Genomic DNA, 15,207 nt, shown 5'->3' on the forward strand with positions numbered 1-15,207 from the left:
CTCTCCTCTTCCCCTTTCCAGTTCTCCTCCTTCCCTTCCCTCTCCCTTTGCCTAGCCATCACTCCTTCCCTTGATCTCTGCTGTCCCCTCCTTCCCTTCTCCACCTATCATCTCCTGCCTCGCGACGACCCCTCCTCCCCTACTTTTTTGTTCAGACACCTTCAAAATTTTTCCCATACCTCAAGCTCGAAATCTCGTTTATGTATTTTTACTTTTGCTATGTAAAGGACACTGCTGAGTTTCTCCAGCTTTGTGTTTTTACCTCAGCCTGGTGGTCCTGGTTCTGATACTCCTGTATCTCTTTCTTATCAGGGGTAGCTGAAAGATGCTGTGTACTGGATGCTAGCATCCTCAATGATTTTACACACCTTTTTCAAACAACAGTCCTGGTAGGTCATATCAACTCCACTGATCCTCTCTGCCATTCTCTGATCCTCCGATCCATATCTCTGCAGCAATCATACCACACTGCGATGTTGCTGGCCAGGACACTCTCAATAGAACTCCTGTGGAAGGTTGACATGATGGTGGCCATGAACTTTGCCTGCTTCAGTCTTCTCAGGAAGTGCAGTCGCTGTTGCATCTTCCTGCCAAGTGAGGATATTTTGTGTCCATGATAGGTCGCTAGTTAAGTGGACACCAAGAAACATGGTGCTCTCTACTCTCTCCACTGCAGAGTAATTCATGTGTAATAGAGTGTGGCCATTCCTGAAATCCATGATTATCTCCTTCCTCTTGCAGACAACATCCACTGTCCTACCTGCATCAATCATCTTTGTCACCTCTTCAGATGCTCAATCAGGCTCCTAACACATTACCTAATGCACAAATTCATGTGGATTGCTCCTCTAATGCACTCATGCTTTTCAAAATGCAAGTAAATCCCATCCCTAAGAATCCTCCCCTACCACCGATGTGAGGCTCACCTGCCTATAATTAGCTGAATTATCCTTAGGGTCCTTCTTAAATGAAGGGAGTAAAGGCCCTCCCACCCTCCCAGCCCTGACAACATACTTGTGAATCTCTTCTGCACCACTTCAAATGTATTAATGTCCTTCTGAATGCTAACCATTGGAGACATCTATGCAAGTCAATGCTTCAAGGAGGTAGCCAACATCATGAAGGACTCCCATCATTTTGGTCAAAACCTCATCTGGCTACCTACAGACAAGAAGCCTGAAGTTCTTGGTTCAAGAATAGACTTTATCCAACACCTATCAGGCTCTTGAACGATGGACTCGTCCAGAACTGTTTGCATGTCACTTTTTTTCTTGCAGCTGTGAATATTTATTTACCTATCTTTTTTTATATTTATTATTTACCTATCCTTTTTCTATATTTATTATGCCCCCCCCCCCCACCCCGTCTTGGCATATTGTGATCGTTTAACGTCTACTGCCTATTGTAGTTGGGATCCTGTTTGGATGCAGTAAGTAAGAATTGCGGTACTCCTGCACTCATTTAGAGACGATAATCAACTCTCATTGCTTGCTTCGCGCGGTCTCCCCAACTCCTTTATTGAGCTCCGTCATGAGGTCCCAACTCAATGACGCCAGGACAAAGTTGGGAGGGTTCAGAGGACGTGCTGGTTTGGGACACTGGGTCTTAAGCAGAGAGATGAAAGTCGCTGGCGCGAACAAATCAGGATGCACGTTGCTCCCCGAGATAGGGACGCCTCTGAGCGGAGTCTGCAATCTGCTCAGGCAGCGCGTTCCTTATCACCCAGTGCTCTCGGCTCTCTGTTCAATCTTCCCTCTTAAACCAATGACACAGCGGCGATGTGCTGAAAGACCGGATAATTAATCAAACAGGAGGAGAAATAAGAGGAAGTCAACTTGTGCGGGCTGGTAAATGATTTGTTCGTGAGAAGCAGTGAAGACTCTTCCTCGCTTTCGTTCTCGCTGCCGGAGACCATGGATATGTTCATGAAAGGGCTCTCGAAAGCCAAAGACGGAGTGGTGGCGGCAGCGGAAAAAACAAAGCAAGGAGTGGCTGAGGCGGCAGGAAAGACGAAGGATGGGGTGCTTTATGTGGGTAGGTTCAAATAAAATTAAAGCTTTCAAAACGCCCGGAGACGTTTCCAGTTGAAGAAATGAATTTAGCTTGGAAAGGGAGGACCATTTATTTAAACACCCAGTGCGTTGGGGGGGGGAGGAATGGAATAGGGGAGAAGAACCCTCTTGGTGGAAGTAATTGGGAAGGAGCATCAAGTGTCTGGCGGGGAGGAAATGGACCGGGGAGGGGGGGGGGGGTGAATCCAGAGTAATGTAGTGGGGAGCTCCAGAGTAACGTAGCGGGGGGATCCAGAGTAACGTAGCGGGGGGATCCAGAGTAACGTAGCGGGGGGATCCAGAGTAACGTAGCGGGGAGCTCCAGAGTAACGTAGCGGGGAGCTCCAGAGTAACGTAGCGGGGGGATCCAGAGTAACGTAGCGGGGGGATCCAGAGTAACGTAGCGGGGGGATCCAGAGTAACGTAGCGGGGGGATCCAGAGTAACCTAGCGGGGGGATCCAGAGTAACCTAGCGGGGGGATCCAGAGTAACGTAGCGGGGAGCTCCAGAGCAACGTAGCGGGGAGCTCCAGAGCAACGTAGCGGGGAGATCCAGAGCAACGTAGCGGGGAGATCCAGAGCAACGTAGCGGGGAGATCCAGAGCAACGTAGCGGGGAGATCCAGAGCAACGTAGCGGGGAGATCCAGAGCAACGTAGCGGGGAGATCCAGAGCAACGTAGCGGGGAGATCCAGAGCAACGTAGCGGGGAGATCTAGAGCAACGTAGCGGGGAGATCTAGAGCAACGTAGCCGGGAGATCTAGAGCAACGTAGCGGGGAGATCTAGAGCAACGTAGCCGGGAGATCTAGAGCAACGTAGCGGGGAGATCTAGAGCAACGTAGCGGGGAGCTCACGCTTTGAACGCCGTGAGATTGGAGGGAAATGTTTCTCTCTCGCTCTCGTGGCCCCAGTCTGGAGGGGCCCTAGTGGGTGGTATCGGATCTCAAGGTCAGGGGCTCCCGATTTCTGGCCAAGGGGGAGCTGCGGGAATTAAAGCTAGCCCCAATCCCTCCTGACTGACTGAGAAGGGGGAGGGGTCTAATTTTCTTTCTGGGGCATTTGCAATAATTAAAATCCTGGATTGAGATGTTAAGGGGATTATTTTGTTACAAGCATTAAACAGTAAGTTCGGAACTGATACCGTTAACATGCTCCCCGGTTACCAGATCTCCGGCAGGAGGGAAGCGTTCTGTGAAGCCGGGGCTGTAGTCATGGCGTGTTTAACCCCTTGCTGACTTGCGTGGAGGTCAACGTATCCTGTAGATCGATTTGACCCAAAGCGACCGTCCCCGACCCTCCCTGATGACCCACACGCAGCAGCCTGTAACATCAGTCCGGGCGAACTCCAGGACAACGTATGTTTTAACGGGTCTCTTGCCCTTCGCCTCTCTTCCCCCCCCCCCCCCCCACCGCACTCCCGCTTGCTTTCCGCGTTTGGGGAATCTGGTGGAAAAGATGAGAGGCTGGGGAGTAGGGGCATTACTTTTGGGATTTGTGACATTTTACCAAAAATGTTGAATTTGTCAACAGGGTTTTCCTTAAAATATATATTTTAAATGTATTTATTTCCAGGCTCCAAGACTAAAGAAGGTGTGTTTCACGGAGTGTCCTCAGGTATCACTGCCTAATACAGTTCTCCATGTCTGTGATCGTCTCTGTGCACGTGCGTCTCTGCCTGTTAGGGCTGGAGGAACAGTTTGAGGCCGTTCAGTCCTCTAGTTTATCCTACCATTTAATGCACATGTATCATTACCTCAACACCCTTGTCTTTGTTCTCTAACAATATCTGATCTGAAACTCTATTAGTAATCTCCAGTCTCCGCAACACCTTGGTGAAGAGGGTTCCACATTTATACCCATCACTTCCTGCAACCACCCTGAGCAGTTTCATTACCATATTTATATCTCTTAAACTTTGAACATTACAGTGCAGTCAGACCCTTCAGCCCACAATGGTGTGCCAATTGATAGAAACCTACTCAACAAACTAAACCTTCCCTACCTAACATCCATAATCCTCAATTTTTCATGCATCCATGTAACCATCAAAGAGTCTTAACTGTCTCCACTACCATCTCGGCAATGCAGTCCATGCATCCACTACTCTCTATGTAAAAAGACTTGCCCTTGACTTCTCCCCTAAATTTTCCTCACCTCACCTTGTACAGATGTTCTCTGGTGTTTGGGTCTCCTATGCTAGAAAAATTTGTGCTGGCTGTCCAGCCCATTTCTGCCTCTCATCCTCCTTTGCTCCAAAGGAAAAAGCCCTCTGTTAACCTTGCCTCATAAGACATTCTCTAACCAAGGCATCAGCCTGGTAAATCTCCTCTCGCTCTCTGCATATCTTCCACATCCTGCTTGAAACTCCCAACAAAGCAATAGCCACTATCCAACTTTCCTTTTAGATAGTTTAATCAGCTGTAACAAATCTAAATGATCAGCCTCTACCATTTGGATTCAAAGAAATACTAGACCAGTCCATGCAAACTGCCCTCATAATCCAGTTCATGCAATTAATAAGACAGATAGGTAGATAGAATTGCCATGAAGTTATCTTTGATGTAGAATCTCAGATGGGGAAGAATAAGTTCCAACAAACAATGTTGATTTTGTAGCTCCCACCGTGTTACTGCAGATGTGAAAGAAGAATTCAAAACCTCACTGGCCCTTCAGCAACACGTGTATCCCTTTGGCTTTTCAAAGTAGTCGTTGAGGTTTGACGTATCAGGCTGTTAAATTTAATGTGATTCTCCGTAAAGCAAGACACCACCAAGATGAGTGAGATTGGAAGACAAAAATGATTTGGATCAGTACTTAACAGTTGAATTTTGAAGTGCAAGTAAGCAATGTGGAGCCAGCTACTTGGCAGTGTGGAGCTGTCCAGGGTACCAGTGTCAAATCAGTACTGATTATGTTTGGATAGTGCATCAAGTCCTTTCCCATTTGTCTTCTATACATTAATTTCTGGACCTTGAAACAAGTAGAAATTAAATAAGAACCAACTGGAAAGAGCAAATTTCAACAAAGATGTCATTGCATAGAATTGATTGATTTATTAGATTCTGACTTTTCAGAGGGTGACCAGAATCAATGAGGAATGTCTTGCAAGAGAGACTGTAGACCACCATGAAAAGGTAGAGATTTGGAATGAAGATGCATCGTTTGGTGACTTTCTAATAAAATTGTTCAGGTGTGTTTAAGATGAAGCAAATGTTCTCAGGATTATTTAATGATTTAAAAAATGTATACTTTGCATGTATACATATTTGTATAGACAAAGTATACATTATGTATACCTTGGTGCATTATATACATTGTACAATGTGTTTTTTGTCATATGCATTGTACAAAGTATATATACACCAAAATTCTTGCTGTAGCTGAACAGGTACTTGCAAAGAAAAAATATAACAGAAAAAAATAAGTGAATAAAATGAAAAGAGATTCTAAATATCTGTTAGATAATAAATAGCCGCAGAAATCCTAGTGCAAAAAGTGACTTGCAATACTGCAGACAAAAGTTTTGAACTGTTGGAGCAGTCCGTGATTACTGCAGCAAGGGAGGTTCAACATCTGGGCAGATTTCGGGACACCTTTAAATTTAGCTTGCTTAACGTTGTCAAGGGCAGCCCTAGACTCAGTGGAATAAATGTTCAATGGGCTGCACTTGTATCCTAGGAAATGCATCTTGATTCATGGTCAGATCATACTTTCTTTCCACTTCATCTTTTTTGAAACCACTTTTCTAACCTCCATAGTGGTGTTCTTCTAAAGTCCATAAAGTGCCTTGGTCCTCTCATTCAGTGGGCAGTTTTAGTTGAAGATTAAGGAGAGAGTAGTTCCTCTTCGATTACCAACAGTAAGCACCAGGACCACTTCCACGGAATTCAGTGGGAGTATTCAGAAGATGAAAGCCCAGCAATTGATGTTCTTTGTTCTTTGGCTTGGCTTTGCGGACGAAGATTTATGGAGGGGGTAAAAAGTCCACGTCAGCTGCAGGCTCGTTTGTGGCTGACAAGTCCGATGCGGGACAGGCAGACACGATTGCAGCGGTTGCAAGGGAAAATTGGTTGGTTGGGGTTGGGTGTTGGGTTTTTCCTCCTTTGCCTTTTGTCAGTGAGGTGGGCTCTGCGGTCTTCTTCAAAGGAGGTTGCTGCCCGCCAAACTGTGAGGCGCCAAGATGCACGGTTTGAGGCGTTATCAGCCCACTGGCGGTGGTCAATGTGGCAGGCACCAAGAGATTTCTTTAGGCAGTCCTTGTACCTTTTCTTTGGTGCACCTCTGTCACGGTGGCCAGTGGAGAGCTCGCCATATAACAGGATCTTGGGAAGGCGATGGTCCTCCATTCTGGAGACGTGACCCATCCAGCGCAGCTGGATCTTCAGCAGCGTGGACTCGATGCTGTCGACCTCTGCCATCTCGAGTACTTTGACGTTAGGGGTGTAAGCGCTCCAATGGATGTTGAGGATGGAGCGGAGACAACGCTGGTGGAAGCGTTCTAGGAGCCATAGGTGGTGCCGGTAGATGACCCATGATTCGGAGCCGAACAGGAGTGTGGGTATGACAACGGCTCTGTATACGCTTATCTTTGTGAGGTTTTTCAGTTGGTTGTTTTTCCAGACTCTTTTATGTAGTTTTCCAAAGGCGATATTTGCCTTGGCGAGTCTGTTGTCTATCTCATTGTCGATCCTTGCATCTGATGAAATGGTGCAGCCGAGATAGGTAAACTGGTTGACCGTTTTGAGTTTTGTGTGCCCGATGGAGATGTGGGGGGGCTGGTAGTCATGGTGGGGAGCTGGCTGATGGAGGACCTCAGTTTTCTTCAGGCTGACTTCCAGGCCAAATTGATAATCATTTAACATTGTCAATCAGTCTCATTTCTTCTGACTGTCTTTGTGCTGAATCTGAAGACAAGAGACACACTTTGTTGGAGGCAGTGGTGACTGGATTACAATCAAAGTTGGAACGATGAATGATTTCTTGATGTGGGTGTGGGCAGCAGAGCACTGCAGTGAGGATTCATAGAGCAGCTTGGAGGGGCCTACTCCTGTTTCTAATTAATAAGTTCCTGGGCTCACCTATCTGTTGCCTGCTTGCAGTATTGCTCCTTTTCAGCTACCCAGTGTCCCAAGTTTTTGTGGCCTAACAGTTGCTATCTCATTTGATTTACCCAATTTCTCCAAATTGGAAGTTTCTGACTATAATCAAAGCTGATCTTTGGTGAGTGTTGTGGGGGTAGAAGCTTCCTCTGTCTCCCTCACCCTTGTTTTATCATTGGTTATGTCATCAACTGCTGTGCAGAATATTAAGCTCGATAGTTTTATTTGGTCTGTTAGGCTGCATCTGAGAACTATTGGCTTATCAGAAATTGACCTGAGGCAAGGTGTCTCTTCAGTTAAAGCGTGCCATTTCTATCTAGTAATTTGGCCCCTCCTGCTGTGAATTAGAGGGTGGATATGGTAAAGGTTTCAAGATTTTTTTCCTAAGAGTAAATGTTCTTCAACAAAAGCACAGCAAATAGTTGATCCAATTACAATTTAAGTCGCTTGAAGTGAAGGGAAAATGAGAGAAAAAGTGAAAGGGTGACTTCTGTAACATGCTCAAGTGTCTTTTTTTTCCCCTTCATGGTTGTATTTTAATGAAACTTTCCTTGTCCTTTTTGTCCCTTTTATCTGAGAGTCACATGCTGTATGGGGTCATATTGAGTCTTTGTCACTTCCTGAACAATATGTTCCATGCTTGCATTAAGCAGTTACTTTGCTGTGAATCTTCTTTGCAAACCAAGATCTGTTCATACTTTTTCAGCAACAGGAAAACATCTGATGCAGGAGGTGATTGTGATCAAGATCTCAGTCTCTGTCACCTTTTATGGAAACTCTTCTGGTCATCTTCATATTCTTTAAAAATGCACTGACAGCAATACTCCAGGTTTTCGACAAGGACCTATATTTTGCACTGGTGTCATAACTTAACAAAATGCCTACGCACTTTTATAAGCATGTAGATGATAGCCTGCAAGCATATAAACACAAGTATAGTCATCAAAATTTGTAGCACAGAAACAGGCACATTGGTCAGAATTTTCCATGCCAATCTAAGTGTCTACCCAAGCTAGTTCCATTTGGCCCATATCCCTCTCAATCTTTTCTATCCATGTACCTGTCTAAATCTTCCTCTACCACTTCCTATGGCACCTAGTTCCACATCCCCACCATCCTCAGTAGGAAGGTGCCTCTCGGGTCCCTTTTAAATCTTTCCACTCTCACCTTTTGTCCATGTCCTCTTGTTTTAGATTCAGTTCCCCTGGGGAAAAAGATGGTTACCAGGCACCTTTATTATGGTTTTAATTATCCATTCTTAATTATGATGAATAAATAGCTTGAAAGGAACTATTATGCTGTTCATTTCACTTATTGTCAGGGAGAAGAGCACAGAAGCAGACACTTTGGCCAGCCAAATCCATATCAGCAATCTCCAAGTAGACAGGGAAGGGAGCGGGAGGGGAGAAAGAGTGAAAGTGAGGAGAATTTTGCACCAATCTTACATTTAGCCCATTCCCCTCATTATAAATCACTCACCTGCAAACTAAAGAGAATTAACCTGCCAACCAGCACATATTAGCAATGTGGGAGGAAATGAGATGACCCAAGGAAACCGGTAGTCACTGCAAACTGCACACGGGAATTGAACCGGAGCAGCTGTTGTTGTGAGGTAGCATCTCTGCCAGCTGTGCCACCTGATTCTCAGTCATGTCTACATCCCTGCTGTTCCCACACCCAATATTTCATATTTTTTAATTAAAAATACTTCCTCAGGTGTATTCATTGTTCATGAAATGGGAAGTTAGGAACTGTAACTATTTCTACTTTGGTAAAACTCTGTAAACTATTGGTTGAATGAGAGAATGTTGATTAGCTTTATGCTCAACAAAGGATGAGAGGTGACTTAACCCATGTAAGTAAGATTATGAGGAGCTTAGATTGGGTGGTTGGCCAGCACTTTTCCCTGGGCAAAATAAAGTGAGTAGAGGAAAATTTCGAGATGTCAGAGGCAAGATTTTTTTTTAAATTCAATGATGGGTGCATTGCCAGGGGTGGTGTTAGAAGCTGGTAAGATGGAACATTTACAAGACTCTTTAATAGGCACATGTATCTAAGAAAAATAGAGGGTTATGGGTGTGAGGTAGGGAAAATTAGAAAGTAGATTTCCATAGGTCAGCACAACATAGTTGGCTGAAGGGCCTGTACTACGCAATAATGTTCAATGCTTGATGTTAGGATGAGGCAACACCACTGTTAGGAGCCCAAAAAATTGTCTGAATGAAAAACCTTTTGAATATTGCTTTCCAAACTTTTCAACAATCAATCGGCCAGTCAAATTGTTCCAGTTCTTTGGAGGTGCAGAAACCTGCATATGCTGGGATCTGGAATAAATGTTTTTGGAATATTTTATTTTAAAAGACTCAAGCAAATATATACAAACAATGTAATACATTTTCTTATCACACAATATTATATACAGGGTCCAGTATAGTTCTCCCTTTCCAGATATTAAATAAACTACAAAAGGTAAAGGAAAAAATAAAAAACTAAAAATTAGAACACACATTTTCTATGCCAGAACCTTCATTCATTCTCTCTTTATCTGTTGGGACAGCTTGTATTTTAACTCTGTTCTCGGCAGGGGGAGAGAGGGGGGAGAAATGTTATAGATTATATCTGTGCACCTATGTGCCTCACATATGGGTACCTCACATACGGCCGCTACACTTCAATAAACCTGTTATACTTCCTTCTCAAGTTGTAAGTAATCTCCAGGGGAATGCAACACTGCATTTCCATTTTCCATCATGCAATATCAAGTTGTGAGTTGGACCTCCATGCGACCTCTTTACACTTCCTGGCTACTGACAAAATGATCTTCATAAGTTGAATTTGATGCTAGGATAATCTAAACTGTATTTCACCAATATCTCCCAGAAGAAACAATTCTGGATCTTGTGGAAATTCCACTTTTGTAATTTTTTTTTTAAGATGTTCCCCCAGAAGGATAAATGAGCAATCCAGGTGCAATGGATACATGTTCCGATGTCTTTACCGCATTTGAGACACATTTCTGACTTTGATGCATGTAATTTTTGGGTGTGAGGTGCAACTGATGCTGGAAATAGTACTGTACCAGCATGTATCTAGCATTGACAATCCCTGTCATGCTGTTCAGACACAAGTCTTCCCACCAATTTTCATTCATCATTGTACCCAAGTCTAACCTCCATCTTTCCCTCAACCAGTGTAACCCTGGTTTTGGGCTCTCACTCTGGAGTAAGAGATACATTCTGGAATAAACTTAAATACATTCCCTTGTCAAAAGAGAATCTCCATGGTACTACACTCTGGCAGAATCATTGTTTGTCCTAATTTGTCTCTTAAGAAAGATCTCAATTGTAGAAAACAGAAGAATGTTCTGTTAGATAATCCAAATTTAATCCTCATTTGTTCGATTGACATTAGTTGTCTATGATCATAACAGTCCTTGTTACACCTGATCCCTTTCTGGCACCAAGGGTCCAGGATCCTGTTGTACAACATCTTGGATATTAATTGTTCCGCCACACCTTCAATACATTGATGCATTTTTTTCTGTCTGGTATATATGTTTTAATAAGGTATTATTTATCTTTTTGGTATATTTCTTGTATAAATGTTTCATGGTCTCACTGTTTGAGGGAGGAGGGTCCCCTTCCTGGGCACAAATTGAACTACACACAATAGGGGAAAGGATAGCAGGAGACCCCTCCTAGTATTGTTTTTTTAATGTTTAATTTAGTTCTTGGTTAGTTGGCCCTGCTCCTTCTATTTCCTTTACCCTCCTCCTTTCTAACCCCATAGTATGTTTTCTCTCTCTTCTCTTTCTCTCGTTTCTTTTCTGTTTTTCTCCTCCTTCTTCTGATTTTTTTTTTCTGGCTGGAGCTATGTACAATCTCCAGCCTCTTTGTCCATGGATCCTTCCGGAATCGATGTCTGTCTCTGACGACACTTCATCATCGCTGGATTCAGGTAAGCTCCTGTTTTTTTTTCTCAGGATCTTCTCCACTGCTGTTGCCATCTCTTATATTTTCATGTTCCTCCCTTAACTAGAGTTTTTTTTTAAATTTCCCTGCAGCCACTAGCGTTTCCCACTTCCTCCTTATCCATGGGTTCTTTTTTCCACTGAGGGGATTGCCATCTCTTTTTTTAAACCGCTTTGGGGTATTTAGTCTCTCACAAGTCTCATCGGTTTCCCAACATGCTTCTTGTTCTATCTGAACTTTTTCTTTCAGGTGAGCTTTTATTTTTCTTCTCCTTTTCGGGCCTAAATTTTTTTTCTTTCTACAGCCCTCCTCGGGCATCAGCTATATGGGTCGCATGGGTCTATTATCTTCACCTGCCGCTTTCCCTGTCAATAGTTGTGTGGGTTCAACGACTTCTTCGATTATTTATCTCGGCCATATCTTTCCCTTTTCTAACTCTTTTTGATCATTTTTTTTGAGGTCAGTCCCTTCTGGTCTGTCTTCAGTTAGGCTTTTCTTCCAACGGGGGCTTATTTGCTCTCATGTTGACTCTAGCATTGTCTTCGATCCCTGGGCAGGTCCGAGGTTTACCTCCTCATCTTGTCTGCTGTCACCACTTTCTCCTTTGTCTGACTTTGTTGTTTTAACTCTTTTTCCCATTATTTGCACTTTTTTTTGTTAATAATATTTTCTCTTCTAATAACTTTCAGGGTGTCCATCTTTTCCTATCTTTTTAATTTTTTATAGCGGAAGCTCTGAATTGACCCTACTACTTCGCAGCCACCATTTTAGAATCCTTCTGGAATAAAAATTGAGCTGCTGGAAGAACTAGTGGGTCCAACAGTATCAGTGGAGGGAATAGGGTGATTAGAGTTTCAGGTCGAGATCCAGCATCTGTCCTAATGCAGAGACTCATTGCCAAAAGTCAATCATCCCTTTGGCTCCACAGATACTTCCTGAACTGCTGAGTTTCTCCAGCAGCTCTTTTATAGCTCCAGTTTATTGATTCGAAGGTTTTATTAGCAAATTATATGAAGAAGTAATCTTGCTGAAGAATCTAAGATTGTTTCAGTCATGCTTTCTCTGGGATTTCATCGACAGCTGGCTGACAACTCAAATTACCGCAATATTACTGTGCACAAGGGAGTACCCAAGCAGGAAAAAATAGAATGAAGAATGTTCTATGAAATATCAACACATTGTCTGTCTGAGAGCACTCATTCAGAGAATTTACAACAACAGGAGGGCAGCCAGCATCATAAAGGACCCCCGATCAACCTGGTCACAATCACTTTTCTCTGCTACCTTTGGGCAGAAGTACCAAAGTCTGATGACCACCACCTCTAGATTTAGTTACTTTCCAACTTGTCAGACTCTTGATACTTGTTACACTAAACATAGACAGTCTGCACTATTTCCAAGTCACTTTTTCTGGACAAGGATTACTGTGAATATACATTTATCTTTTCTGTCTTTTTGTCTTTTAATTTAATTCATTTACTTATGATTTTTCTTTACAAATACCCATCTGGCTACAGAAAGCAAGAATTTTGGTGCATATGTATATTGTACAATGTTATATGACAATAAACTCATCATTCGTGAACCTTAGACAGAATAAGGTTTTATCCCCTCCATAAAATATGACTCAGTTCTTGTATTCTTTCATGCTAGAATTATCAAATTATTTTTAGCTCAACATTACTATTGTTGAGAAGTAAGATCACAATGTAACTTTCAATTTAAAATGAAGAAAAAAAATACTGCTTACACATTTTAATCATCTGCTTGAATCTCACACACAAAATGTTGACTCTGGACAAGTTTCAACAAGTCACTCCAACAAAAATTGAGTTCATTATATCTTGTTTGTCTTGTACAAACCTGCACATCTCTGGTAGAAAAGAGAGGAGGTACATGTTAAGTCCAACTCTTTCCTTTCTGGTAATATCTGTACTTCACCAGAAGGTCGTTAATGCATCTGCCGATGTTCTTTTCTGAGAATAAGTAAATAAATAAATGGTGATCTCAATATGTACTTGAAATACTTCTCCATTCTTTAGCCTGTGGACTGAGGTGGGAATGAATACATGGTAGAGAAGCTTCATGAAATGGATCAACCACTTGTTAACCTTGTCTTAAGTTTCAGATCAAAATGAGTTTGTGTGAGATAAATATTACATTTTTAAAATTTACATTTACAGTACAGTAACAGGCCCTTCTAGCCCATGAACCTGTGCCACTCAATCAACTGACAGCCCACATACGTTTTGAAGGGTGAAAGTAAACCAGGGCAACCAGAGGAAACCCATCCAGACACAGGGAAAACGTACAAACTCATTACGGACAGTGGCAGATTCAAACCTAGGTTGCCGATGGTGTAACTGTATATTTTTTCATAGTGTCAGATAGGATGGGAAAAGGCCATTTGGCCCACCTTGTCCATGCCAATCAACTTGCCTATCAAAGTTCAATTTTCCAGTGTTTTCCCCACATGCTTCTAAACTTTTCCTATTTATGAACTTTCCCAAATGTCTTAACTGTAATTGATCCCACCTCTACCATTTCCTCTGGCAGCTTGCCCAATGCATGCACCACACTTTGTGTGAAATTACTGCAATTTAACTTATACTATTGTAGATCGTGTACCTTGCATGTCTGTTTTGCCACAGCAAATAATAATATTAGTGCATCTGTTCATTATACTTGTGCATTTTTTTTAGAATTAGAATTACAACATGGTCACAGGCCCTTCCAGCCCATGAGCCCATGCCACTCAAATACACCAATCAACCTACAAATCCCCTTTTTTTTTTGAAAGGTGGGAGGAAACCCATACAGACCTGGGAAGAATGTACACACTGCTTACATAGAGCATTGGATTCAAACCTGGGTCACTGGTGCTGTAATAGCATTGAACTAACTGTTACATTGCACTAAGCCCTATGCAAATTGTGAACCTCATTAAATTACAATAAACTCTAATCTCAAATCCTTTCCCTCCCTACCCTTCACTTTAAACTTATACCCTCTACCCTGGAGAAAAGAATGTGTCCATTCACCTCTTCTAATGAGAATGCAATACTTTTACAGGCACACATTGTCTATAGATTAGTATTAAGGATTGCAAATTGTGAAAAGATCATTGGGGAAATGAGACAATAATGAATAAAAAGAGAGTTGTTTGAGTGCTTTTCATGGAGATGGATTATTTTAATGCACCTTAAAGCCAACAAATGGCACTGGAGGATTGAGTTGTGGGGAGAGACTGGATAGGCGGGAACATTCCTCCCTGGAGTGTAGGAGATTGAGGATGTTACTTTGGATAAACTGGTAGAAGCAGAAATAGAAACTTGTTCCAGAACCCATTACCTTATTACCACAGTGGATCTTTTAAATCTGGGTGGATGAGCTAATTGTAGGGTCAATTATGGGACAAATATGAGGTAGTGTTGGGGCCTAAAATGATACACTAAATTGTTGCATACATCAATAGGGCCAATAAATGTTGGACCAAAATTATAAACTGTGGTGAAGGAGGCAGTTCGGCCCACTCTACTGGTGCTAAGTACAAAAGTGCTGGATGAACTCAGCAGGTCATGTAGCATCTATAGAAAGTAAAATGCAGTTGATGCTTCATGCCTTTCTTCAAAAGTACCAAAAATAAGGTGGACGCCTGAAGAAGAAAGTGGTGAGGGAGTAGGGGAGAGAAATGTGAGGAGCGCAGGTGAAAGGTTGTACAGGTGGGAGGGGGAAATAAGGCAGATGCCTGAAGAAGAAAATGGCAGGGGAGTAGGGAAGAGAAATGTGAGGAGCGCAGGTGAAAGGTTGTACAGGTGGGAGGGGGAAATGGGAAAGGTGCTGAGAGGTGTCCACCTTCTTCCCCTTCTCATCTGCTAGCTTGTGATCATCCCCTTCCTCTCCCCCAGTCCTCCACCTTCTTATTTGGGCACCTGCTGATTTTCAACACTCCTGAAGAAAGGCTCGAAACGTCAACTGCCTTTTGCTTTCCATGGGTGCTGCTTGACCTGCTGAATTCCTTCAGCACTTTTGCATTCTGCAGTCAATGCCAGAATCAGTAAACATCTTGTTTACCTCCATACAGGTG

The 15,207-nt window shown here is 42.9% G+C and overlaps 1 protein-coding gene across 2 annotated transcripts in view; it reads left to right on the forward strand.

The window, feature by feature from the left end:
- The first annotated feature begins 1,707 nt into the window (after positions 1 to 1,707).
- The window catches only part of LOC138756280 (alpha-synuclein-like), a 95,748-nt gene continuing 82,248 nt past the window's right edge, over positions 1,708 to 15,207 (forward strand). The window contains exons 1-2 of one of the 2 annotated variants that reach the window (XM_069922832.1): positions 1,708 to 2,034; positions 3,623 to 3,664. In XM_069922832.1, the coding sequence (XP_069778933.1) occupies positions 1,914 to 2,034; positions 3,623 to 3,664 (163 nt within the window). In that variant the 5' untranslated portion in view covers positions 1,708 to 1,913. The remainder of the gene's footprint in view (positions 2,035 to 3,622; positions 3,665 to 15,207) is intronic. The other variant, XM_069922833.1, reaches the window with a different exon arrangement.

This window comes from Narcine bancroftii, chromosome 3 (assembly GCF_036971445.1).
Source record: "Narcine bancroftii isolate sNarBan1 chromosome 3, sNarBan1.hap1, whole genome shotgun sequence".
NCBI lineage: Eukaryota > Metazoa > Chordata > Chondrichthyes > Torpediniformes > Narcinidae > Narcine > Narcine bancroftii.